General features: G+C 40.1%; 1 protein-coding gene across 1 annotated transcript in view; it reads left to right on the top strand.

Annotated features, from left to right (window-relative positions):
- The window catches only part of GNS (glucosamine (N-acetyl)-6-sulfatase), a 33,741-nt gene extending 12,188 nt beyond the window's left edge, over positions 1 to 21,553 (top strand). The window contains exons 7-14 of the mRNA XM_032775237.2: positions 5,191 to 5,273; positions 8,537 to 8,655; positions 9,236 to 9,339; positions 9,873 to 9,980; positions 12,558 to 12,665; positions 13,865 to 13,975; positions 16,102 to 16,262; positions 17,538 to 21,553. Coding sequence (XP_032631128.1) covers positions 5,191 to 5,273; positions 8,537 to 8,655; positions 9,236 to 9,339; positions 9,873 to 9,980; positions 12,558 to 12,665; positions 13,865 to 13,975; positions 16,102 to 16,262; positions 17,538 to 17,610 — 867 coding nt within the window. The 3' untranslated portion in view covers positions 17,611 to 21,553. The remainder of the gene's footprint in view (positions 1 to 5,190; positions 5,274 to 8,536; positions 8,656 to 9,235; positions 9,340 to 9,872; positions 9,981 to 12,557; positions 12,666 to 13,864; positions 13,976 to 16,101; positions 16,263 to 17,537) is intronic.
- The last annotated feature ends 2,654 nt before the right edge of the window (positions 21,554 to 24,207 follow it).

Genomic DNA, 24,207 nt, shown 5'->3' with positions numbered 1-24,207 from the left:
TCAAAATCCCAGTCCAAATCTTGAAGTCCCTTAGTGGGCTATATGGAATCTCAAACTTTCTCACTGTTTGCAACCCAGTGACATCTGTGTGCATTGGGGCTATTGTGACTACTGAAGCACAGGGGCAAAAGGCAAAGGGCTCTAGATCATGGAACTCTACTAGAAGAGGTTAAAATGACTCCAAGCTTAACTGTTCAGAGCATGATGTACCACCCAGTTTTTTTTGCAAGTCCTTTGATAATGATGAGACATGAATAGAAAGAGGGAAGACAGTGTCTAAACCAGGCAATAGGAAGGAGAATCACCTTTTTTCCATAAAAGGATCCTTAGTTTTATCTGGGATTTAGTTACTACAGTGGTTGTGGGCTTTAAAAATAGAAAGCTAGGAGTGGTTATTTGGTCAGCAACTGGCTAAAATTACAATGCTGATTGGCTTATAGTGTGGGAGTTGCCCTTTTAATGTGGAGCAAAGGCAAAAACCTCTGCACTTGACTGTATAGCAGTGCAATGCACAAGGAAAACCATAGTGCTTATAGCACTTATTCAGTCTATAGATATTGAGGATTCTGCAACAGGGGAAGAAGGAAGGAAATGTTAGGCCATGTCTATATGTACACCGCTGCAGTGGTGCAGCTGTATCGGTACAGCTGAGTCATGGCAGTGTCTGGTGAAGACACTATATGCCAGTGGGGGAGAGCTCTCCCATCAGCATAAAAAACCTACTTCTGTGAGCAGCATAAGCTATGCTAGCGGGAGAAGTTCTCCCAGTGACATAGTACTGTGCACATGAGTGCTTATGCCAGTGTAACTTACGTTGCTTGGGGTGGGGGGAATATTCAAATCCCTGAGGGACATAAATTTTGCCAGCATAGACTGTAGTGTAGACATAGCCCTAGTCCCAGCTAGAGACTGAAATGAAACAGGTGCATATGGTCCTCAACAGTCAAATGCATGTTGACAGAATTGTAATAGGTGAGACTGTTCCTCTAATTTGCAACAGGGTGTTTGTAATGAGTCCTTGTGGACCCTCCCACTCCCTCACCTTCACTATTGGTTAATCTAAACTCAGTTAAATTCAGTAATAATCTTGTAAATGTGGCCTAAATTCATAAATAGGTTGGAGGGGTAAGACTAAGAAGAGCAGAGTACTGCAGGACAAGAGGAAGACTTTCAGCTCCTCAATAAATCTTTAGTTCTCTTGGTCAAGTCTGTAACTGCAGACTAGGTATTTGGTCTTAATTATCCTAAATCAGCTTTCTTGCTTGGCTAAATCTCAAGCATTTAGGTGTTTAGTTTAAATAACAGAAACAGAACAATTGCCAAAAAGGTACATGGGTGCTGCACGCAATTGAACTCAGTTATAAATTGGATTCATTAGCTCTTCCCCATGCTCCAGCACCAAACCCTCCCCAGTCTGGGCAAAAATAGATAAACTGGGAATCTAAATGGTCATAATTACATGACTCTCAGAAGGATTTAGGAGTTCTTACAGCCTCAGATTGAGTCTAGGGGTGGAATTTGCAAAGGTGAAGTTCTACCACTGAGAAGACCCTGCTCAAGCCAAATCCAGGCTGGTGTTTAGGATAACAAGTAATCAGCTCTGCTGATCTCAGTTGCTTTACACCTTGAAACTGAAAGTGTAAAGTTACACAACTTGTATACACTTGATTTTGTCCCTTTCTTTCACTTTTCATTAGTATTGGTTTCAGATAGCAAGGTTTTCAGGGCTAATTTTCTTCCTGTGTGTACAGCAACAAGCACAATTCTGACTGGAGTTTCTGGCTGCTTGAATGTGTGGCTTACCTGTCCTAATCAGGTTCATGATTGTTACCTCAGTTTCTCACCAAAGAAAATGGTCAGGCTAGGAGGATAATTTGGCCTTTTGGTCAAAGCAAGAAGCCTTCTCCTTCTGGGGTTAAGTCCAAATGAAAAGCTATAAAATCCTTTCACCCTGTGGTAGGGCCCTGATAGTTTCCTGCCCTAAGTGCCTGGGCTTACCTTCTCTCCTTGTACCACGGTCTGCCTACTGTTCCAGTTGCAGGGGCTCAATAGTTTTCCTTCAGTGCAGGGGGTTTGTGCACCACTACTCTAGATAGTGTCAAAAGGCAGCAATCTGTTCTAAGCCCAAAAATAATCTCCTCCACTATCCTAAGGCTGTTTCTTATGTTGCTAATCTCTTAGGCCTCTTCTAGCAGTTCTCTACTACACCCTTGCAGGACTCCTTCCTGTCTCCTTGCCAGCTAGAGAATCATCACTGGTCTCAGTCCCGAGTGTCTTCCCCAGCTCTTTCTCCAGGCACAGTTCTCTTCACAGTTGTCTTTCCTAGACCGCTAAAGTGGTTCCCAGGCACTTTCTGCTCTCTGTGGGTATGTCTACACTGCATGTGGTAGTGAGCCTCAGTCTTGTGCTAGTGCTAAAAATGGCCTGGGGTGGGTTTGGGCTTGGGCTTGAGAGTCCAAGCTCCATCCTAAGCCACAATGTCTGCACAGCTATTCTTTGCATGCTAGTGCAACCCCTGCTACCAAACATCAGTGGACTCAAGCTTGGAGGCTCACTTCTAGATACCATGTGAACATACACTATAGGGTCCCTCTCAAACTGAGCAGAAACTTACATAGTCCTACTGTCATAGTTCTCGAGGTACATGATCTAAGAGGAAAATTGAGTTTAACTCCCACCTGTACTTGAACTCAATGAGGGGCGAAAGACCATAACAGAAAATATGGACGTGGCAAAAGTGCTTAATGACTTCTTGGTTTTGGTTTTCACCAAGAAGGCTGGTGACAGTTGGATATCTAAAATAGTGAATGCCAGTGAAAATGAGATAGGATCCAGAGTCTAAAATAAGGAAAGAACAAGTTAAAAATTACTTAGACAAGTTAGCTATCTTCAGATCACCAGGGCCTGATGAAATGCATCCTAGAATACTCAAGGAGCTGACTGATGAGATATCTGAGCCATTAGCAATTATCTTTTGAAAAGTCATGGAAGAGGGAAGACATTCCAGAAAACTGAAAAAGGGCAAATGTAGTACCCATCTATAAAAAGGGAAATAGGCAGCCAGGGGAATTACAGACCAGTCAGCTTAACTTCTGTACCTGGAAAGATAATGGGGCAAATAATTAAGCAATCAGTTTGCAAACTCCTAGAAGATAAGGTGATAAATAAGTCAGCATAGATTTGTCAAGAACAAATCATGTCAAACCAACCTGATAGCTTTCTTTGACAGGGTAACACGCCTTGTGAATATGGGGGAAGCGGTAGATGTGGTATACCTTGACTTTAGTAAGGCTTTTGATACTGTCTTGCATGACCTTCACATTAACAAAATAGGGAAATACAACCTAGATGGAGCTACTATAAGGTGGGTGCATAACTGGCTGGAAAATCATTCCCAGAGAGTAGTTACCAGTGGTTCACAGTCATGCTGGAAAGGCATAATGAGTGGAGTCTCGCAAGGATCTGTTCTGGGTCTTGTTCTGTTTGATATCTTCATCAGTGATTTAGATAATGACATAGAGTACACTTATAAAGTTGGCGGATGATACCAAGCTGGAAGTGATTGCAAGTGCTTTGGAGGATAGGATTAAAATTCAAAATGATCTGGACAAACTGGAGAAATGGTCTGAGGGAAATAGGATGAAGTTCAAAGGACACATGCAAAGTACTCCACTTAGGAAGGAACAATCAGTTGCACATGTACAAAATGTGAAATAACTTTCCTAGAAAGAAGTACTGCAGAAAGGGATCTGGGGTCATAGTGGATCACAACTTATACATGAGCCAACAGTGTGCTTTTGCAAAAAAAAGCGATCGTCATTCTGGGATGTATTAACAGAAGTATTATAAGGAAGACACAAGAAATAATTCTTCTACTCTACTCTGCACTGATGAGGCCTCAACTGGTGTATTGTGTCCAGTTCTGCATGCCACATTTCAGGAAAGACAAATTGGGGAAAGTCCAGTGAAGAGCAACAAAAATGATTAAAGGTCTAGAAAACATGACCAATGAAAGAAGGTTTAAAATAAAAAAAAGGGGGGTGGTTTCTTAGTCTGGAGAAGAGCGAGAGGGGATGTTACAGTTTTCAAGTACATAAAAGGTTGTTACAAGGAGGAGGGAGAAAAATTGTCCTATCCTCAGAGGTTAAAAACAACAAGAAGCAATGGGCTTAAATTGCAGCAAGGGAGGTTTAGGTTGGACATTAGGAAACTTCCTAACTGCCAGAGTGGTTAAGCACTGGAATAAATTGCCTAGGGAAGTGGTAGAATCTTCATCATTGGGGATTTTTAAGAGTAGGTTGGACAAACACCTGTCAGGAATGATCTAGATCAGGGGTGGGCAAACTATGGCCCATGGGGTGGATCCAGTCCACAGGATTGCCACTCCTGTGGCGCTGCAGGGCTCAGGTATGTTCCCTGCCTGCCCTAGCCCTGTGTCGCTCCTGGAAGCAGTTGGCACCACATCCCTGCAGTCCCTGGGAGAGCAGGGAGCAGAGGGCTCCATGTGCTGCCCTCACCTGCGGGCACCATCCCCCGCAGCTCCCATTGGCTGGGAATGGGGAACTGCAGCCAATGGGAGCTTTGGGGGAGGAACTCACAAGTGAAGGCAATGCATAGAACCCTCTTACTCCCGCCCCCTTTTCCCAGGGGCCGCATACATGTGTGATGTCCGCTTCCGGGAGCAATGCAGGGCCATGGCAGGCCAGGAGCATGCCTTAGCCCCACTGTACGCTGCTGCTCAAGGTAAGTGGTGCTGGGCTGGAGCCTGCACCCAAACCCCTCCTGTGCCTCAACCCCTTGCCCTGAGCCCCTTCCTGCACACCACGACGCCTCCAACCCCCCCACTCCCTCCTGCACCCCAGCCCCCTGCCACAGCCTTACATTCATGGCCCTGCATGTAATTTCCCCACCCAGATATGGCCCGAGTTTGCCCATCCCCGTCTAGATAATACTTAGTCCTGCTTGAGTGCAAGGGACTGGACTAGATGACCTCTGAAGGTCCCTTCCAGTTCTATGATTCTATTATTAAAGTGACAGGTTACTCTTCTATTTTAATGTAAATACTTCATAATAATGCAAATACTTCACTCAAACTATTCCTATTGCAATTAACAATTCAATGAAGGTTTAGCACTTAACAAAACAGGTCATTTTATATTTCTGTGCTAATCTTAATGTGTTCTCTTTTAGGACAAGCATTGGCTAATCCGACAAGCAAAGACTCCAATGACTAACTCTTCAATACAGTTTCTAGATGATGCTTTTAGAAAAAGGTAGGAACTGCTGCTTGAGACCATTTAATAGGTTTCCTGGCAAGACTAATAGCCCAGAGGCTATTCTGATGAGAAACAAAAATGAGCTAATTTAAAATGTGTAACAGGTCTCATCATAAGAGTTAAATTACCTGCAGTAGTTCTCTGGGTGCTGCCTGTAGTCATGACCCCACCCCTTTTTTGGTAGGCAGACTTATAAGTAGTCTGCTAGATCATACAAATCTCTTGTATCTAACTGCTACTGTCATTCAACATACAGAGACATGGGAAGTCCTGCTTGGTCTCTTTCCAGTTTCTCTGAATTTTAGTGCATGAGACAGTAAAATGCATTCATGTTGTCAAAATGAGTAGACTAATATGATCTAATCTGTTTTTTGGTTTTGTTTTTTTAAAAGGCACTGAGAAGTCATTCTCTCAATGACTTTCATATCAAATGTGCTTAGTTAACAAGTTGGAGAATATCTTAATGTCTAGCTCCTCCAGCCAGCTAACCTTGGATCTGAGTCTGTTCTCTCCTCTTTGTATAATACTGTCAATAAAGGTTCTGATTTTGCACTTGAGCAGTCCCATTGAATTCAGTAAGTTTTTAGACAAGTGTAAATGATTGAAACTTAGGAGCCGGCCTCCTTTTAGCTGTACTGGCTCTGTAGCGCTAAGTAAAAAATGAACAAGTGGTCGTGGAAAAAAGAGTATCTTACTCAGCAGAACTGCCCCCTGGATATACTATACATATATTTCCTCTGCAGAGTTAGCATCTTGGTATTGTTCCCATACCTATACACCTCTTTCACAAGTTTAATGGTGCTTTCAACTGGGGCTACCCTGGCATAGCTGGGACTGTGAGTTAGAGCCTGGGTTCTGCTTTCACTTGCGCTGGTAACTGGTACACTTTGCAGTGATGATGAAGGCTAAATGCTGTTAATCTTCCACTGCCTTCCCACAGTTCCCCCTCTGTCTCAGAAGAACTCAGAATTCTTCCACAATTCACTGGCAAAGAATCAGAGTAAAACCTTACTTTAAATTCACTGGTAATTAACAAAGCAGTTTACCTGTTTTCAGAGCTGATCTGTCTAGTGGTTAACCATATAGGATTCTTGGGTAGTCTCTCGATAGAGGGAGATGTGATATTTTAGGGCACTTTTCAGTTAGTACTTGTGATACATTACAGATGGCACCAGCAGCTAAGGCCAGGTCTACACTGCGACTTTAAATCGGTTTAATGGCCGATATACCGATTTAACGCTGTATCAGTTCACACGATGTCGTCATTAATATCGAGTTTAAACGCTCCTTAAATCGATTCGGACTCTCTCCAAACAGGAGAGGAGTAGCGCTAAATTCGATAGCGATAACTCGGATTAGGGTTCATGTGGACGGAAATCAACGTTATTGGCTCCGGGCGGCATCCAGAGTGCAGCATTGACCGTCTGGACAGCAATACTGAACTCGGATGCAGCGCGGCAGGTAAACAGAAAAGCCCTGCGAACTTTTGAATTACATTTCCCTGCTTGCCCACGGTGGAGCTCTGAATCAGCACGGCGGCGATGCTAGTTTGAATCGAAAAATGACTCCAGCATAGACCGTACGGGAGTATACTAGGCTCTGATCGCTGTATGGGGAGACAAAATCCGTTGTATCCCAGCTCCGTTACAGAATCACGAATGCCAAAGCGTTGAATAAAAACTCCAGGATAGACCACACGCTTGTGACAAGCGTAACGGGAAGCCAGAGACTCAAATGGACGCTCATGGAAGAGAGGAGGGGTACTGAGGACTCCCAGCTATCCCGACAGTCCACAGCAGTCTCGGTGAAAATTATTTGCATTCTTGGATGACTCCCAAATGTCTGTAGGTTCAAACACATGTCTGGCGTGTTTCAGGGAACATGTCCTCAGTTTTATTCCCCCCACCACCCACGTGAAAAAACCAAAAGGGAAAGATTGCTGTGCTATAGGCGTTTTGCTCAATGCACTCGCGGAAAAAGGCGCAAAAGGGATTTGTCTGCTGCCTGTTCACAAAAGGGAGGGGTGAGCTGTACCCAGCATCCACCCGGGGCAGTGTTTCTCGCCCCATCAGGCATGCTGTGCTCCAAACGGAACGAGAAAATGCTGGGAACTTATGGGATAGCTGAGGAAAGCTCCCACAATAGGTTGACCGCTTCTGAAAAATCGATCGGTCAAGCTTTGGACCTGGACGCAAACAATCGATTTCGGGATCCCACTGTGGACGCGCTAAACCGATTTTATTAGATCTGTTTTGTAATATCGGTTTAAGCTAATTCGAAATAATCGTGCAGTGTAGATGTACCCTAAGAAATGCACAATATGAAGGCATAGCTAACTACTGTGTGTGAGTTTAAGTAAGCTTTTTAGTCTCCTCTTTATTCTCAGCCTTTGCTGTAAGGCTAAATGCTAATGAAAAGAGGGTTACAAAACAAATGCTAACAAAACTTTAAGTAGTAGAACTGTATTTTGTACATGTTGACAGAGTAGAGCTTGCTATTTTTGAGAAGGAAAACTCAGAGCTGGTTTTCAGGTCATTGCTTTATAAAGCATGCTGGTAAAATTTTGCAATTAAATCTTAAATCAAACACTGAGTGAATGCTGGGAGACATCAGAACCCAATAATATCTGACTGGTTAATCTGAAGTAACGAATCTAAGTACTTTGTGGAGAGTCACTACTCCTGTAACCAAACATACCACTTTTCTATCATGACGTCTGCTTGCTGTGAAGATGGCTAGTAGCATCAGAATAATGGATCCTGGAATTGCAGGAGCAATATGAAGAAGTGGATAGACCATGCTACTCTTTTGTGCAGAAAAGATCACCTCATATAGAAACTGTTTACAGCATGACATACTTCTTAGGAACACTTTAGTTCTGCTTTTATAAAATGGTGACCTTGCAGGAGAACACTGTGATGCTAACGTGCTAGTTTGCATTACTTCAGAAATGGTCTGTGGCTACTTCTAGATAAGATTGCATTTAATCTGCATTTTGACCTTTCAGGCACTACAGAGTACAACCAACAAAAGCAGAATAAGACAAAACAGAAGGTCTGTCTCTCATTTAGAATGGCTGCAGCTCATACTGTAAAATGGAGCTTGCTATATGTTTGGTTTGTTTCCATATGTTTGTGGTGATAGACGTGATATGCCTAGGGTGCATAACAGAATTCCAAATCGTTTTGTAGCCTAATATAAATGCCCATTTACAACTAATACTATACAATTTAATTGGAACATTTTTTGCTCCCATACAGATGGCAAACACTACTATCAGTAGATGATCTGATAGAGAAACTGGTGAAGAAACTGGAATTGCTTGGAGAGCTAGATACTACTTACATTTTTTATACCTCAGACAATGGCTTCCATACTGGTATGTATACTTATCCTTTGCAATTCTGCTGCAAACTTTTGCTGAAATCTTAGTTACTTAACTTCTGCCCCTATTTACTCATCTGTGAAATGAAGACAATAATTGTATTCCTCCCGTGCTATGAAGCTAAACTAATTGACTGCAAACCTACAGTGCCATCCATCTTCAGAGAATTTTATAAAGTGATGTTCTGTCCCTAACATGTAATAATATGTATAAATATAGACCTTTCCTCCATTCCTGCTCTGAAATACCAAGATGCTTTTACTGGTGAATTTTATTATGGCATCTCTTTCCTTTCTCAATGTTAGAGCTGCCCTCTGTCATCTTGTATGTAGATTTGAAATTGTACAAGTAGCCCAACTTGTACAGCATCAGAATCTGACTACAGTAATAGACTGAAATAGAGGAAATCTGTGGGTGAATATGGACTAATGGTCTGTGTATATAAGGTCAAGATAAAGGACCCATTTAAACAAGTCATTGTTCATCAAAGGCCAGATCCTGAGTCATGTGAAGCCCCCTTTATAAATTAAACCACAATTAAGTAGTGTCTCATTCTTTTCTTAATGTTTTCTAGGACAATTTTCTTTGCCAATAGACAAACGGCAGCTCTATGAGTTTGACATTAAAGTTCCATTGCTAGTTCGAGGACCAGGCATCAAACCAAACCAGACAAACAAGGTAGGATTATAAGTGAAGGTGCAGTAATATAGGTCTTCATATTCTTTCGTAGTAATCAGACAGTATCTGGTATATATGTTGCAAAGGGGTCTAGCAACACAGTGTTCTGTAGTATAAAAGGACCTCACTTTCTTGTTCAGACAGACACTAAAAGAGGGGTAGGCAACCTATGGCACGTGAGCTGATTTTCAGTGGTACTCACACTGCCCAGGTCCTGGCCACTGGTCCAGGGGCTCTGCATTTTAATTTAATTTTAAATGAAGTTCTTAAAACGCGAGGGAGAGAGAACTTATTTACTTTACTACAACAATAGTTTAGTTATATATAGACTTACAGAAAAATCGTTCATAAAAAATGTTAAAAATGTTTACCTGGCACAGAAACCTAAATCAAGAGTGATAAATAAAAGACTTAGTCATATCACACTTTCTGATAAGTTGCCGACCCCCTGCACTAAATCACTGACAGTTTTCAGAACGTTTAATCTTTTGTAGTCAGTAATCACTTTTTGTTCCCAACTAAAACCATTCCAGATGCTGGTTGCAAACATTGATTTGGGGTCCCACTATTTTGGATATTTGCAGGATTTGATCATAAACAAAGACACAGATGGAGGTGGATGGTCACTGTTGCCGCGTCTGGTAGAGTTCGGATAGTAATCCAAGGCAAATCTGAGATTACTCTTATGGCAGATATTCTTCAGAGTGAATAAGTTTCCTAAAATGTGATTAGGAAGATGTGCATCATCCAAACTCCCTTCTTCCTCGTGGCATTATTACAACGAGCCCTTTGGTAACTGAAAAAGTAACAAGGTCAGGCGTATATAGCATTTCATTGCTTATCACATGCCGAATAAACTTTAAAATTCCCTCTACGAGGAGAACAACATTTTTTTTTTTTAATTTTTTTTTTTTTTTAATAGAAAGCTTTTTCTTTGACTAGTTGCACTACTGGTAATGAATGACTCCTGTTTTGATGGTTGTGCTACTTGGCTCTTCAATTCTGATATGCTCTAAGACTTGCATATGTGACCAAGACAAAATTATACCTGTGACGGGTTGGGTCACAGGAACTGCTTTAGGAACTGCCACCTGATGTGTTGGAACCACCTCTGAGCCCGTTTTCCCTGGCAGCTTCAGTACCTTGCCTGGCTGTGCCAGACAAGTTAGCCTGCTACAAAAACAGACCCAGGTCTGAACCATGTCCCCCAAAAGCTTCAGGCTTAACTGAAGACAGCTTAAGAAGTGCTCCTGTCTCCGACACCCTGTTCCCAATGGGATCCAAACCCCAAATAAATCTGTTCTATTCTGTATAAAGCTTATACAGGGTAAACTCATAAATTGTTCGCCCTCTATAACACTGATAAAGAGAGATGCACAGCTGTTTGCTCCCCCAGGAATTAATTGCTTGCTCTTGGTTAATAAGTAAAAAGTGATTTTTATTAAATATAAAAAGTAGGATTTAAATGGTTCCAAGTAATGACAGACAGAACGAAGTAAGTTACCAAGCAAAATAAAGTAAAACACGCAAGTCTAAACCTAATACAGTAAGAAACTAAATGCAGGTAAATCTCACCCTTAGATGTTCCAATAAGCTTCTTTTACAGACTAGACTTCCTCCTAATCTGAGTCCAGCAATCACTCGCACCCCTTTAGTTACTATCCTTTGTTCCAGTTTCTTTCAGGCCTCCCTTTGGGGTGGAGAGGCTATCCTTTGTGCCAGCTGAAGACAAAATGGAGGGGTTTCCCAGGGCTTGGCCTTAGTCTGTCTTGTGGGTGGAAACCCCTTCTGGTTTTTTTTCTATGCAGAATCACAGCTACATGATGGCGTTTTGGAGTCACATGGGCAAATCACATGTCCATGCATGACTCAGTTCTTTACAGGCCAAAAGCTCTGAGAGATGCCAATCCGCATCTGAGTCCATTGTCAGCTTAAGTGTTTGGGCACTTACTGAGAATAGTTGTTCTCAAAAAGCTGACCAAATGCTTCACTGAGGCTGCTTAAAATCAAAGTACGTAGCCAATATTCATAACTTCGAATACAAAAATAATACACACATACAATTAGGATGAACATATATGTAGATCATAACCTTTGCAGAGAGATGTTACATGGTATATCTAGCATAAAACATATGGTAGTTATGTCATATTTACACTCATAAGCATATTTCCATAAAGCATTATGGGGTGCAACATCACAATGCCCACTTGATATTTATTTAAATCCTAATAAGTGGGATATTAGTCATCTTTTCCCCACTGACTGGGGTGGGGGAGGGAACTAATCTTTCCTACAGATGAGCAGAAACCTATTTAAATGAAACTTCTTGTAGCTGATCACTTTGTTATACCTGGTCTATAAATTGCAATGAGTCATCAAGAAATTGCAATGAGTCATCATGATTTAGAACCAATGCACTTTTGTGGTATAAAGTTTCGCTAGTGAAACCTTAAAGGAACGACATCAACTTAAATCTCATGTCTGTCTTAAAGTTCTACCTCCTGTTAAAATAACGAAGATTGTGGGTGTTAGACTTCTGTCAGTTTATGGCGTGCATTTGTGATGGTACTTTGTGTAGTTTGTTCCTCTTCTGTAATCTGCTCACCTCTGTATAGGTTTTATGTGTCTTTTTAAAAAATTATTCTAAAACTGCACATGTGGGAGGGATTTAAAATTTTCAACCCTTTTTAAAATACACTGATTGGCTTTCCAGTTGAGTGTGCCCTTTTATGCAAGTATCTCTGATTTGTCTTGTGTAATTCTTCATCAGTGGTGATACTCCTAAAGGAAGAGGCTATATTAAAAAAAAAAAAAAACCAAAAAAAACAAAAAAAAACACCTTTTTCTAGAGACTTCGGGTTATAATTTAGTAGTATTTGGCAACATGGCTTGTACTTCATGATGATCATAATCCTTCAGTTAGTGCTAGCTTGTATATGAACCGTCATTCGCACACTCTCTTCAAACAAAACAAAATATCCACTTCCTAAACCAACTGATCAGTTTTTGGGACTGGATCTCTAATGTGGCTTCCAGTTGTTACATAGTGCATTTTCACCAAGTTTCATTATGCTTTTGTATTGGTGCCACTGAATGTGCCTTAAATTACTCTGTAACCAGCAAGGAGTATGTAATTTCAGGCATGCATGATTTTTACTTATGGCATTGCCAGAAGAACTAACAATTACAGTAAATTGTACTACTTTCTGTTTTAGAGAGGAGACAAAAATCTAACCTGGAGATCAGATGTCTTGATTGAGTACCAAGGAGAAGGACATAACAGCAGTGATCCTACCTGCCCTGCCCTGGGACCTGGTGTTACTGTAAGTAGAACTGAATTTAAGCATGAATTATTTGTAAATGTTTCCTGAAATTGCTTTAAACTAAAACCACAGTTCAGAGTCAGGCCTGTTAGTAGCCTAGAAATTGTGTCTTCCAGTGATGTGGGAGATTTGGATTTATTTCCTGGGATAGTAGAACCTCAATGTTACAAACAGAGTCTTACAAACAACCAGTTTTACAAACCATTTATTGACAGTGAGTGGGGGTGGGGGGGAATAACAATAAAAGGTATATCAAAGAACAGGTTGATGTCCCTTCAGAACATTGGAAATTGCTTTGTAGTGGCTTGAAGGACAAGAAGGCAATGCAGTGTACTGTACTGCAGCTTAAGCGTGGTATCTGTTGTAACTTCAAGATCAATTTATGAACTTCTTAGTTTTATGAACTCCTCAATACCCAATGCTAAAAGAGGGTTTTTTACTATATCTTACTCTGTAAGTCAGTAGAAGCTATGCCTGTTCTGAGTAAAACATGCCTGGTTCAGAGTAGAATGTTTTGAATAGCTGGACATCTGCCTCTCTGATTTTAAAATAACTAGTGCCCCCAGAATCCCAATGGAAAGATGTCTAGTATCAGGGAGTAGCTGTGTTAGTCTGTTTTATTGGAAAGATGGTGGCTGCAACATAGGGCCATGATCTTTTACATCTGCAATTCTGATGCCCTCATCTCACAATCAAATATTGATTTGAAGCCAGTAAGTAGGTGGCTACATTCTGCAATACGCTAGCTGTGCTCTGTAATTCTGTCATACTAATGCTTACTGTAAATAGACTCTACCATAATGTTCCGTTTTTTATGGTATTCTTCCCACTGTGTCTCTAAGTAGCCTGTTTGGGGTATTGAGCATTGTTTTCATTTCCTGGGCTACTGTATTAATTCACCAAAAAAATAATACAAAGACACTGTCTCCCATTTAAAAACTTCCCTGACAGTGACACTTTCTAATTTTTAGAAAAACTGGTATTTTTGTTCCATATATCTCTACCTGGGATTTTTAACATTTAGTTTTCAGTATTCTGTTTAGTGTCCATGAACTACTTGCAGCTGGCTTCAGCAGGTACAAGTTCTGGGTAGGGAACTGTTGCTTTCAGTTTCACCATATGAAGTAAAAAAGAATATTCACTCTCCCTTTTTCTGTTTAACCTCTGTTTGGTTACAGCATTGTTTTGTTTGTTTACAGCATTGTTTTCCAGACTGTGTGTGTGAAGATTCGTATAACAATACGTATGCTTGTGTGAGGACACTGTCAACTTCTTGGGATCTGCAGTACTGTGAATTTGATGACCGAGAGGTAATACTTTCTGGCTCATTTACTTCAATGGCACAGTGTGTTAAATGTTCAATTCTCTTACAGTTCTCAATATTTGAGATAATTAATATCTGTTATAGCGTAACTCCATTGATGTCTGTATGCAAAGGTTATCTGCTCTCAAGGTTGGCATAAACTACTCTGAAAATGAGACTGTAGCTTCGGCTCGTAGGCTAAATAATCAGTTGTTTTAAAACTATTGGTGGAAATAGTTAACCAAAACATACTGCATGATCATGAGGGGGAAATGGGTTAAATTATCTAGGGCCAAATTCACTTTTGGTGTAAGTGGAGCTTAAGTAGGAGTTGCAGCAGGGCTGAATTTGGTCCTCCGTATCTAAATGACAGAGACAACTTTATTGTAGATCATAGACTAAACTGGTGGCTAGCCACGTATTTCAGAGCTCACTGCACATTCCTAGCAAGTTCTCAAGTGGTGCAAGTGTGTGGCCTTGCCAGCAAAACAGTAATTTCACCTTTCCCCTGTAATACATTTGTCATCAACCCCTTTCAGTTTAGCAAAAGACTAGGCAGTTCTTAGTCTTAAATAGCAGTTTACCTCAGGAATTAAGCAAAGTGTTAATAGTTGAGGAGCAGTTGGTATGGGGCAGCATGTAGTCACATGATAAATAAGGTAACAGTATTTGTCCCAAACCGTGTGTTCAAATTGCCTGGTTAGGACTGCCAAGAAGAATTGGGAACCCTACAATGCTTTACAAATCCCTAACAAACTGCCATCTTTGAGTTCACTGCAATGCCAAATTGGGACTCCTATTCCTGCACTACAGGGCACCCTCAGTGAGCTTTGTGCATCATTGATCGGGGAATGACTTGCTCCTGCTTCCGAGAGATCCCATTAGACAAAGGCTAAGGGAGGGGTAAAGTACATGTCTCCCTAAGGAGACCAAGGGGACTGAGTGGAAAAGTGTAGCATATAAAATGTGTTTGAGCACTTCCAAATGGTCTAAAGCCTACTGATGAGGAGATCATATTTCTACAGCTAATTCAGGCCATGACCACAGAGGAGAGACGAAGCAAGTTGCATTCGAATAGGCTGATTGCTGTTTACACTGGAGGAATGCAGCTGCCTGATCTGAAAATGACAGATCCAGCTCTCCCAAAAGATTTAGGACAATTAGCCTACTAGGATCTATCTCATTAGGACACAGATTTTCCCTCCATTTAGAAGCAAAATTCAAATTTCATTAGTAGGATGTTAGCTTCATGAACAGTCTTCTTCAATTATCCCATGGAAGATACTTTAGTGTGTGTGTTGCCACCAAGGAGTGTAAACAGTGCACCCAAAGTCTCAGCTCTTCTCTTAAATCCCTTCCCTGTTCCCATTCTCTGACAACCATGGTCAAGCCCTTCTTCCCTGATAGGGGAGCTGTGTGAATGCTCTACCCTTCCTAAAGGCAGACCTCAAAATTGATCTAATCTGCTGATTTAATTGCACACATGCTTAGGTTGAATTCTTGTGGCATGTCCAACCTTTACTGTCACACAGATTGGTCAGAGGTATATTTTGAACCAGTGTCTTACGTCACTGCATGCTAACCCATCACCAGACTGCCCCATAAACTCTTAAGAAAAAACAATAAATATTGTGAATCTCTAAGCAGACCATACAAAGGTTTTACTGTTTTAATTGGAGATTACATAATACACTTGTGTCCAATTCTCTGTTATGCTGTGTCATCTGGATAAAAAGATGTACTTTGTGGGAGTTTCATTAACCAGAGCTATGTGTGTGGAGTGTTATTACCTATATGTGCTTACCTTAGGCTCCATTCATACGATGACAAACCTAATATTTGACATGTAGATAATTCACTACTTAATATTTGCCTTATTTTAATTTGCCATTGACCCCTCAAGTGTCCTGAAATTGTGAGCTCCTCAAGGAAGGGTCCATTTCATGGCTGTCTGATATTAGCACATAGTAGGCACTACAGGCTAACTGAAGATATAATGTAACTATAATACATAGCAGTAGAAAATAAGTTGTCACTCTACCAACATGTTTCTCCACTAATTGTGTAGGAAGTATTCTGTTTGTAATCACTGACATTTAATACAGTACAGGAACTGTTTTTCCACTTAAACAGGTGTTTGTTGAAGTCTACAACTTGACGGCAGACCCACACCAGCTTACCAACATTGCTAAAACAATAGATCAAGAAATTTTAGAGAAGATGAACTATCGACTAATGATGTTACAGTCCTGCTCAGGAGCAACTTGTCGCACACCAGGTGTCTTTGACCCAGGGTAACCTTTTTTGACTATTTCAGCTTTTAATTTTGTAATCATCATTAACAATTGTGTAGCAGTTTAGGACTGTGTCTTATAAAATCAGTTCCCTTGACATAAGACTCAAAAGTTTTTTTTTACTTTTTTCGGAAGTAGGGCCTTCCCATCTCTCTAAAAAGATGGGGCCATAAATGTTTTTAAACTTAAATCCCTGGAAATTGTCAAGCAGTGTAGACATTTGGTCTGAGGAGGAGACTGTATTAATGGAAAGGAAGGTGGGTATGGGACAAACTAAATTCTAAAGCTGAATGTTTTGTCTCAGACCTAGTATTGCATTTTTCATCCAGGAAACTCCATCTAGACTTATAATTTAGTGTCAATTAATTTAAATGTAAACTTGAGACTATAAAGGCTAAATGTAGATAAATTTACTGTACCTGGTGGCTGTAAGATATGATAAACTATGGATATTTCAAATGTATCTTCAGCAATGGTGTCATTAAACATCCCTTTCCAGGTATCTTTATCAGTCACTGTTGGTTTGAAATGAATGCTGCCTATAGAGCTCTTCAGCTGTGCTGACCAATCAAAGGAACAATGGGTTAAATAAGGAAATAATCACTTGCAGCTTATTAAAAGCTTTGTGTGTTGCTCCACACAGGAACATTCTAACTAAAGTATTTGCTAGTCTTATCTTACTACTACTTTGGAATCAAGTCTTGAATATTCAAAACAAGGAATACTGTCAAACTGCCATGAAAACAGAGCTTGTATCATGCAGCAAAACCATCTGTGTGAGTCAGTCACACCTGCCTTCTCTCGAGTTAAAAGCTGCTGCTTTGTTTTGAGCTCAAAACACTTTTCTAGAATTTTTACAGCACTTAAAAGGCTGTTATTATTTATAAATAGGCTTGCATTTACATGGTAAACTGCTATAACATTTTGCTGCTGTAAATACTGCAAAATATTGAAAATGCAGCTCCTGGACACGCTTTTCCTTTATTCATATGTAATGCTGCTGCAGATACACCTTAGTATTGTACTTAGATGCAACATTTACACTGTTGCTAGAAGTGCCACTACACTGACTTTTGTCAACTTCTGAAGTATTCGTTTGTGACTAAATTGAAATGTTGTAGCACTGTCTGGTAGAGAACTAGTTCCCTATTGTGCTCTGCTGAGGGAGGCTGCCATTCCAATGAACTCTGCTTTAGTACTATATGTTAGATCTATTATGTTGCTGGTAATCCTTGATCTAAATGTAGCTCATGCAGACCTTCTCCCCACTCTTAGGTACAGATTTGACCCACGCCTAATGTTCAGTCATGGTATTTGGGCTCACAGACTTTCCACGCGGTCTCTGTAACAGCATTTATCAGCCTCTTCAGTTGGCTTCCTGTGTTCATTTCTTCAGAGGGACTCCAGCAGGTCTGTCTGTATCTAACTACAATAATTACAGCAGGGGTACTCAATCAACTGGTTTTGTTAAAACTTTTAGCGGTGGGGAAGGGCAGAATCCCTAGAGGGCTGCCTTGTGCCCAGTGTATATTTTTACAACTGACCTGTAATTCTGAACAGTCAGACATGGCTAATCTGTCTTGCTCATATACCTTGTCTTTCAAATACTTTTTCATATCAGAGGTATAGTGTTGACTTGTGACCTATAAATCTGACTTGGATTTATTTTGTTTTTGTATGAATAAAGACAGTTTATAAACTGAATCATGTTAACCCAGGCCAGGACATATTGCACAGAAATCTTCACCCATCTTCATTTACTCTTTTACAGACTTTCTTGAAAGCCAAGTGTTTAAGAGCAGTGTTGAACACCTGTAATTTAAATTAAGTGGAATAAACTACCATAGTATGGCATGGGAGAGTAAAAGAGAGAGCTTAGGGATCTGAGTAGAAACTGTCCATCTTGCAGACTTTAAAGCACTGTACATAATAATCTCAATTGCAAATTCGACCTGTAAAAATATTCATCTCACAGGTCTGCTTAAGCAGCTTTCAGACACAAGGATACTCTTTCAGACTGTTTCCAATTCAGAACATTGTAACGGGTTATTATATACAGTGGTAACTATTTCAAAATGTGTTATGTTAGAAGTAGGCTTTATTAATATGTTAAAACTAATTTGAAGGGTTGGAATAAAACTGAGTGCCTGTATATTGGTCATGATGGACCAGCTTTGCTTCACTAATCTGAACTGGAGTAAACATCAGAAAACAAAGAAATAGGCACCACAGTAATTGTCATGTGCACGTCATCTCCAGCCTTCTCAAGTATCTTGTGAATAATTAAACATTTCAGATTGACCTGATGCATACAGTTATATTGGCTTTGCCTCCTGAAATATAAAAATCACAAATCCTCATTTAGCAGAGATCATGGTAGGATGACTACTTAGGTCAGTTTGAGTGCCTCTGCCAGAGAGCTGCTTCTGTGCTGAAAACTACCTCCGTTATGCCCTTCATGCCAAAGGATTCTGGTATGTTACTGCTTTTGGTATTTGAGTGAGGAGGTAGTTGTCTGTCTTCAATTTACTGATGACACTATTTTCACACTTAAAAACACTCATATGAAATTAATAAGTGATGTTTGCTTTTTCAAAATATTGACTGCCTTTCTAAACTTAGAAAATCACCTAAATTCAAGAGCCAGCAAGCTTACTAAATTAGTCTCCATAGAAATGCATTACCAAACCAACAGCTAGAAACCTACTGAATTATCATCTTGATCTCTCAGGATCCTATAAGAAAATCATGCTGCTTGAAGGCAGTTGAACTGTAGCTGAAGGAAAAAACTGATATTACATATTTTTCATTGTCAAATTAAAGCTCTCCTCATTTTAAGCTGTTGCTATTTACTGTTTGTTTTTAATATATCTACTTATCCATTTAGAAAACAATATCCTTAGGTCAGAAGTGTAGGTACTTCCTGATTTGGTGCATTGTCAAGTAGATGAAGCCCTATGCTAAGTAAGTATTATTTCAGATAGCTGAACCATAAGAATAGATCTAATTTCAGAAACCAAAAAGTACACCCCATTTTACAGCTTCTTGAATCTGGTAAAAGCAACACTTACGCACATGGTATTGACTACATTTTACTTCAGTATTGACAAACCTGACCAGCTGCTACTCATCCTTCTTCCTTGTGTGACTTCCAACAGGAGGTAAACTTGATGCCATCCATAATCATATGGTGAACAGATTTAATTTTGCCTCCCAAATCTGAACATATTTATTGTTGATCCAGAGGCATTAGAGATGCCTGGGGAAAACAAAGGGAACATACTGAGAGGCTGTTTCTCTCAATGCATATTACAACACCTCACTACTTTCAGTCTCCTCCCATTAAATTACTTGGATCCTTTGAAATATTCCATTTTCTTTATCTACCATAATTATGATTTTCAACTTTTCTCCTCCATTCACCAAAACATCTTATCCCACCTCAGTGTCCCTGAGTCTCTGGCCTCTTCTGCAAACACATCTCCTTCCTAATCAGTGTGTTCCCTAGCATCTTACCTTTTTCTCTACCCATCTGTTAGGTCCTGCAACAAGTTTTTGCTCCTATTCTTTGACCAAGCCAAAAGTGATATAAATATATTTGTCTAACACTACCACACTTAGATTTGTGTTCTGCTTTTTCGTTAAACTTGCTGGTGGCTGTACTTGATTGTAGGTTGTGAAGGGTCTGGTGAGGCAAATCTTCAGTCAGTGATGTATGCGTTAAACTTTGAGCATCTCTGTCCAAACTATTCTAGCTGGTCATCGAATTGAAGTTCCAGTGTGATGTTTACTAAGTGTCCACAATGCAATGGTTGTCATTGTCTGCAACAGTGGTGTAGTGGTGGTCTTTTAAGTAGACATTTTCTCTTTTTGTAGAAAAAGCTAGTATATAATCATGACCAAAAGTATAATTTGATATAACCATGTTTCCTGGTATGATGTATTTGGTTAGCAGGAAGAATTTTACTCTTTAATGATAACTATGTATCTTGCATATTCTACCTCTATAATTCATTGACATGGAAATTGATTGTATAGAACTGGCGTAGAATATCCAGTAAGTCTGATCAGCGGGAAGAATTTCACCCTAACTTAACACGCTGTTAGTAATTTTCATGCAGAAAATACCGGTCAGTCATTTCAGTAGCAGCCAGACTTGTTCCCTTATATTGCCTTTTTCCTCAACTGACCATGAGTCTACCACACCCACATCTGAAGTTGGCCAGTTAATAATAATTTACCACAGAAAACCTTCACATCACTACGTTCTACTCATCAGTCCTGCTGTGACTTTGCAAAAATGCAAACACTTCTGAAGAAACGTGCACTGGAAGTGCATTTTAAGCTTAGCTGAAGCAAGGACAGTAACAATCAACTGCTGCCCTGTTTTTTGTTCTGATTTAACTGTTCAGTGTTTTTTCCCCACAGGCTGCAATAAATCCTACGGATATTTTCACACATGAATGATCAATATTTACTTTTTTCTTGAAAACTGAAATAGCATGCTACTTCAGTTAACTTACAGCTAGACCAAATTCCAGAACACAAGTGGTTCAAAAACTGAGCCTTCCTATGTTCCATTTAATAACTGGTTGAACACGGCTGTGTCCACTTGCACCTTATTACTTGAGCCATTTAATAGTTGAAAATGAATAGAAGCCTTACTAAGCACTAGTCTCTTTCATATCAAATGTGATTATAGGTCATTTTTAAATGTAAACTGTTTCTATTGATAGTCTAATCTGACTAAGCAGATACTTATTCTGCAAAACATTGCAGCAGAAGCAAAATTGTTGCATCTACTAACACACACATCCTTACTCACTTAACTGAAAGTGTTGTCACTTTAGCATGAGTGAAGAAATCTGATAAGTGCTTATAGGGCCAGGAAATTGACTACTTGTATGTCAGGGAGTAAATGTTGCTTTCACAGATTGTTGTCCCCTAGAGTGCTGATCTTAAATCGTCTATAGTAGGGGCAGTAGTCTCAGACTAAAATAACTTGGTAATGTCTAAATCTGTTTAAAATGATCCACTACACAAGGCAAATACAGACATTTGGTTGTAATACTGCTGAATCAATGAAGATGGCTGTTAAATTATTTTTTAATGTGCAACTCTATATGTATTCCTAACTTGTTCCTCCTTTGTACAGTGTCTGACTATACTTCACTGTGGACTTACTAATTTCTGCTCTCTATTGTACCATAATTGTTTTGTTTAGAAAGTGCCCTTCAAAAGACCCTGTTCACTGCTGCACCTTTTGAAAATAAAAATTGTCTACTATGAAACTCTCTCATACCTTTTTATGGTGAACTGAAATTGTGAACATCTTGAAGGGAGGTAGTTTTGTCTAGAAGTCTGCTGCCTAGTTTAGAACATTCTAGTGCCCAGAGCTCTGGTATCTATCCACCTTGCAAGGCTTAAATTAAGACTATTGCTTTTGGTCTTAATGAGATATTTAATGTCTCTAGTATTTAATCACTTGGGAAGACCTAAGGAAAAAAATATACCTTGCAGCTCTTCCTAATAGTGACCATGTCTGAACCTAATTCTCCACCTACCAGGAGCAGCTGCAGGCCCATTTAAAAGCTCGATCCCTAAGACAAAGTGACTGATTTACCCCTGCGGGGAATGTTGTGGCATTCAACCAAATCTGCTTAGAAAGTGATATTGAATTGGTGCAAAACCCTGGGGCGGACACTCAGACTGGTTGAAGTGCCTTATTGATTAGTTCTCCCTATGTTAAGAACTTTACCAGCAATGTTAACAGATTTTAAGTGAATTTGAAGCTGAGGTACATATTGCCACTATTGCCAACTCTTTAGAAAGTGCTGGAGCTCATCTTGTGATGACATAAGAAGATCCAGCCCCCTGGCAACATAGAGCTGTGCTTGAAACCAGCAGTCTCACCCATCTGCTCACCATTCTCACAGCAGCTCCACTGCTGCCACCCCTGCTGTAAGAAACAGATGAGATGGCACATCTGATCCTCCCCCCTGTGGCTCCCAGAACAGGAGGGTGAAGAATCCTAAGAGGCACAGAGGTGAGGATGGGGTAGGGTGGGTAGGGATTGGGAGACAGGATTAATTGCTGGGAAAGAGAGAGTGGGGAGTGAGCTTCCGCAGCGGGGGCTAGAATCACTTTACCTAATAGATTCAGGAGAGATTAAAATATCATGACATTTGATCTCTTGAAGTTGGCAATGCTGTATGGCTTTTCAGTATGTGGAAAGGGAAGTGAAAGTATTGGAATGCTATTGCCCATTGAAGGTAGCAAAGAATCTAGGAGACTTTTTTCCCTTTAACTTACTACCATGTTTTCAGGGTTTGGGTGGGTGTGGTGTCTCTTTACACAACCTTAGCTGTCACAAAATTAAGATTGTGTAAATACCAATTTAGCAAAAGTTAATGTGTTCATAGGCAGTTGTATACAGTATTATGCTTGCTTTAATTATACCCATTTCTAAACTACTTTAGATAAACTAGTATAACAAGTTTTAAGTGCATTTATACTTGTATCTGGATAAGGACCCAGTCAGGTACCTAGAGCACAGGCCAGTTGTCATACCTAGGTATGAACTATTTTGACAGAAAAGCTGATACTTAGAATTGCCAGCTATAGAAGATACCTTGTGGCTTACCCAGAAATCCTTGCCTACACAAACAAGCTGTGGTGTAAATTTACCCCAGCCTAGCCTGACATGACATCAGTATCGATGTGGACCCTGCTGACATACACTAAAATTCCTAGCATACTTTGACATACTCCCATTTCAAAGAAGGGTAGGTCAAAGCACACTAGGGAACTTCTAGTGTGTAGCAGGCTACTAGATAGAGTTACAAACACTGATTTCATGGTAAACGGGGGTGTAAGTAACCTAGTTAATCAAAGAGCATGAGTATTCTGTACTACTAAGGATTTGTAGTAGAGTTCTAAATTTTCTCATGCTCTTAAGGGCAAATGAGCACCCTATGCTTTCCAAAATATAAGTAGGTGGTTTAAAGAACATGACTACAACGACCATGACATGTACACTTAGAGGTTGCTTTGAATCTCACTGAGGTCTAGGCCCTATGGAGATTAGCCTATATTCAAGCAGTCAGAGGAAAGCGTAACTTCTACATCTGCCTGTGCAACTTCACATCTTACACAGTCCCGTGTTACTGGATTTTAGCCTTCATTTAAAGTGGATAATTGTTTATCATTATAATCCCTCTGCATCCAGAGCCAAAAATGGAACATTATCTGATCTAAGTTCTAGCTGAAATATTTGTACAATGTTGGAGGAAAGTTCAACATTAAAGTAGTGTGCAGAAGAGCTGTATTTCTGAAAATGCTTTGAAGTCGTTTGAAGAAACACCACTGTTTTTCTTTCCACGTACGTGAATTAGGTGTATTGTAAGCATACTTAACTCAAGTTTTGTGTATTAGTTTAGCACCCCAAGAAATGGCTGTTCTGTATTACCTCAATGTATTTTCCCATTGTTCTCAAAGACATCCCTCGTGGCCCATCATGCTACCATCAGGGTCATGAACACTCTCTACAGTTTCTCCTTGGTTATTAAGTCATGTTTATGCAGACAGATGTGCTGAGTGATACTGGAGTAACCTGTAAAAATGTAAGAAGGCATTGGTTATTTCAGAACATGTTCCATTAAAGGAAAATTGGTATTAATAGAAGGGGGATTATGTAGGTATAGCTGTAACCGTGCAGATTTGCCACTTGCCAGATAACATTACTCTTGTGGGCAGATGCAAATAAACCGACAGCTAAAGCACACTAACTACTTTCACTCAACTGTTTCTGCCACAGCTGGATGTCTGATAGCTCTGTGGTAAGTAACAGGTTGGTAACTCCTGAAATACAGCCACTGCCTTAGCATCTCAGGAAAGGGTGGGCAGTGGTGGAGATTATAAATTGCCAAAAAGCACTTAATGAGAG

The sequence above is a fragment of the Chelonoidis abingdonii genome, chromosome 1, assembly GCF_003597395.2.
Source record: "Chelonoidis abingdonii isolate Lonesome George chromosome 1, CheloAbing_2.0, whole genome shotgun sequence".
Classification (NCBI taxonomy): Eukaryota; Metazoa; Chordata; order Testudines; family Testudinidae; genus Chelonoidis; species Chelonoidis abingdonii.
Note: the sequence above shows the minus strand (reverse complement) of the source record. Positions and strands in the feature narration are given on the sequence as shown.